This window comes from Acanthisitta chloris, unplaced genomic scaffold, assembly GCF_000695815.1.
Source record: "Acanthisitta chloris isolate BGI_N310 unplaced genomic scaffold, ASM69581v1 scaffold18741, whole genome shotgun sequence".
Taxonomy (NCBI): Eukaryota; Metazoa; Chordata; class Aves; order Passeriformes; family Acanthisittidae; genus Acanthisitta; species Acanthisitta chloris.
Genome location: NW_008656762.1, coordinates 1 through 2,500, shown reverse-complemented (window position 1 = coordinate 2,500; position 2,500 = coordinate 1). Strand labels below are relative to the sequence as shown.

The 2,500-nt window shown below is 42.0% G+C and overlaps 1 protein-coding gene across 1 annotated transcript in view; it reads left to right on the top strand.

Moving 5' to 3' along the window:
- Nucleotides 1-2,104, top strand: part of LOC103811487 (transcription factor COE3) — a gene marked incomplete at its 3' end in the record, with an annotated part of 36,173 nt that extends 34,069 nt beyond the window's left edge. The window contains exons 7-8 of the mRNA XM_009084462.1: nt 512-689; nt 1,916-2,104. Coding sequence (XP_009082710.1) covers nt 512-689; nt 1,916-2,104 — 367 coding nt within the window. The remainder of the gene's footprint in view (nt 1-511; nt 690-1,915) is intronic.
- Between the last annotated feature and the right edge of the window lie 396 nt (nt 2,105-2,500).

The following is a 2,500-nucleotide window of genomic DNA, read 5'->3' as shown; positions in this document are numbered from 1 at the left end:
GCAATGCTCTGAGGGAGACGCTTCGTCTTACCCTTCTCCTCTCGCCGCTCGTTTGCCCATCAGAAATAACAATTGAGTGTGAGGTGCCAAAAGCATAAGCAAGCATTAAGGCAAGAGAATAACCTTGAACTCGGGCCAAAATATACAGTGACTAATGGGAAGTCCTAAAGAAATCTGCTAAACAGAGCAGATCAGACACACTGTGTTTTGCAAACTGCTGAAAATACATCTCCTGCCCCGGACGAATAAAATGTATGTGATGATTTTCAGAGGAGTTCCAGATCTGAGCTGGAATTCTATGTTAATTTCTCTGCTTTGTTACACTTGCTCTGATGAGGTGGAATTGCACACGGGGAGGAAAACATGAGGTGCTGTTGAAACAAGCAGCAAACCCCTCACCCTTCTGTAATTCCACATGAATCTCTTTGGGAAATTCAAGCGTTACTGCAACTCAGGATTGTTGACACCAGTCAGCACCTGAGCTGTGAGTGCTTATCCCGTGTCTGTGCAGGAGATCATCCTGAAACGAGCCGCTGACATTGCCGAGGCGTTGTACAGTGTGCCACGCAACCACAACCAGATCCCCACTCTAGCCAACACTCCCGCCCACACTGGCATGATGGGAGTGAACTCCTTCAGCAGCCAGCTCGCCGTCAACGTCTCCGAAACATCGCAAGCCAACGACCAAGGTAGGCAGAACTCCAAGAGTTACACCTCCACCTTGTCCACTGCTCTTGGCCAGTGACCACTGACACGAGCTGATGTCACTGCTGTGTCCTCCCTCCCTCTCTCTCTCTCCCTGTGTGCCTGAGAGTGGAATGAAATGCTGTCTTTAACTTCCTCGTCGTATTTAATTCTTCCTGTTCTTTCGTTTACTGTTATCACAAAGCATTCCGGGGGGGGGGGGGAGGGAGAAAGAAAGAAAGAAAATTGGCAAAGTGTAGAAAGCTCTTTGTTATTTTCCGTAAATATGTGTATGGAGTGGGGTTTTTTTATGATCTAAAATAATTATGCCTAGGTACCTCCACCTGGTTTTGGAATATTTACACAGATAAATCTAATTTGATGTCTGTGCTTTTCAGATACTTTGTTTGTAGGGCATGTGTGACATATATGTTACTAATAAAAGTAATAGTTGATTTAATTTACCTGTCGTAATTGAAAATGCATGTCGCATATTGCATTTGAAATTAATTTTGATACTAATGAAAGGAGGGAAACAGGATTATTAGATATGTTCAAATGCATATTTTTTTTTGCTTGCAATGTAATTATTAAATTGATTGCTCAGATAGGAACAAATTGTTGTTTAAAATCCTGATTCTGCTATGTTTCCTCTTCTAAAAAGATTGTCTTTTAATGCATTTCCAAGCTAATAAGCCTTATAAAATTCTGTACTTGCTCTCTGAATTAGTTTTCACCGCTGGCTACACCTTACAAAAGCTTGTGGTTAGCATAAAAATATCAATCACTAAATGAAGACCCCAAAACAGCCTTTTAAAGCAAATCACCGCAACGAAAAAGTTTTTCTTGTCAGCTCTGGCATTTGAAGGTCTGGAGAGGCCGAAAGTTCACGCAGTGTGTTGGTACAAAGCGGGACTCGAGCCTGTTGATAATTGCTCCTAAAGACAAACGTGAAGGCACCTGACACAGCTGGATCGAAGAGAGCTTTTGTTGGCTGTCTGTGCTAAGAGGAGAGACAACACAGAGTGCTCGCGGATGATTTAAGTAGGGTTGGCGTGATAAGGTTATCTCGAGCTGCAAGAGTTGATAGGGCCAGGGAGAGACAACTCGGAGCAAAGCTGTGCAATCAATTAAAACTGTGTAATATGTGCTGCATGAGGAAACCCCCCAGCCCTAAGTCTCTCTTATAAAATAACATGATTTTTTTGGGGTGGGGGGGTTTCTAACACAGTAGGTTACAGTCGCAACACAAGCAGTGTTTCCCCGCGAGGATATGTTCCCAGCAGTACTCCTCAGCAGTCCAATTACAACACAGTCAGCAATAGCATGAATGGATATGGCAATGCCGGCATGCCCAATCTAGGTGTACCAGGTTCCCCTGGATTTCTTAATGGCTCCTCAGCTAACTCTCCTTACGGCAGTAAGTGTCTATTTTTGGTAACACATCATCATTTAGATTCATATTTACTACCAAGTCAAGTACTTGCATTGTTTTGATTTCCTCTATTGTCAGCTACTGGATAAAAGGAGGGGTGACTCTGGAGGCTGGACACAAAAAATGAAAACAATCAATTGATCTGTTTCTGCCAGAATGCAATCTCAGACAGAGAAAAAAAAAAAAAAAAACAAAACCAAAACAAAAAAAAAAACCACCCAAACAAACCAAACCGACAAGCCAAAATCAAAATTGGACTGCGCAATTTGTAACAGAAGTCCAACACAAAAGAGTTTGCCTGTTATCCAGAGAGTGGCCAAGCCAAGGCATTTCATTTTTCGTTTTTTTATATATTTTTTTGCATATATATATATATATATA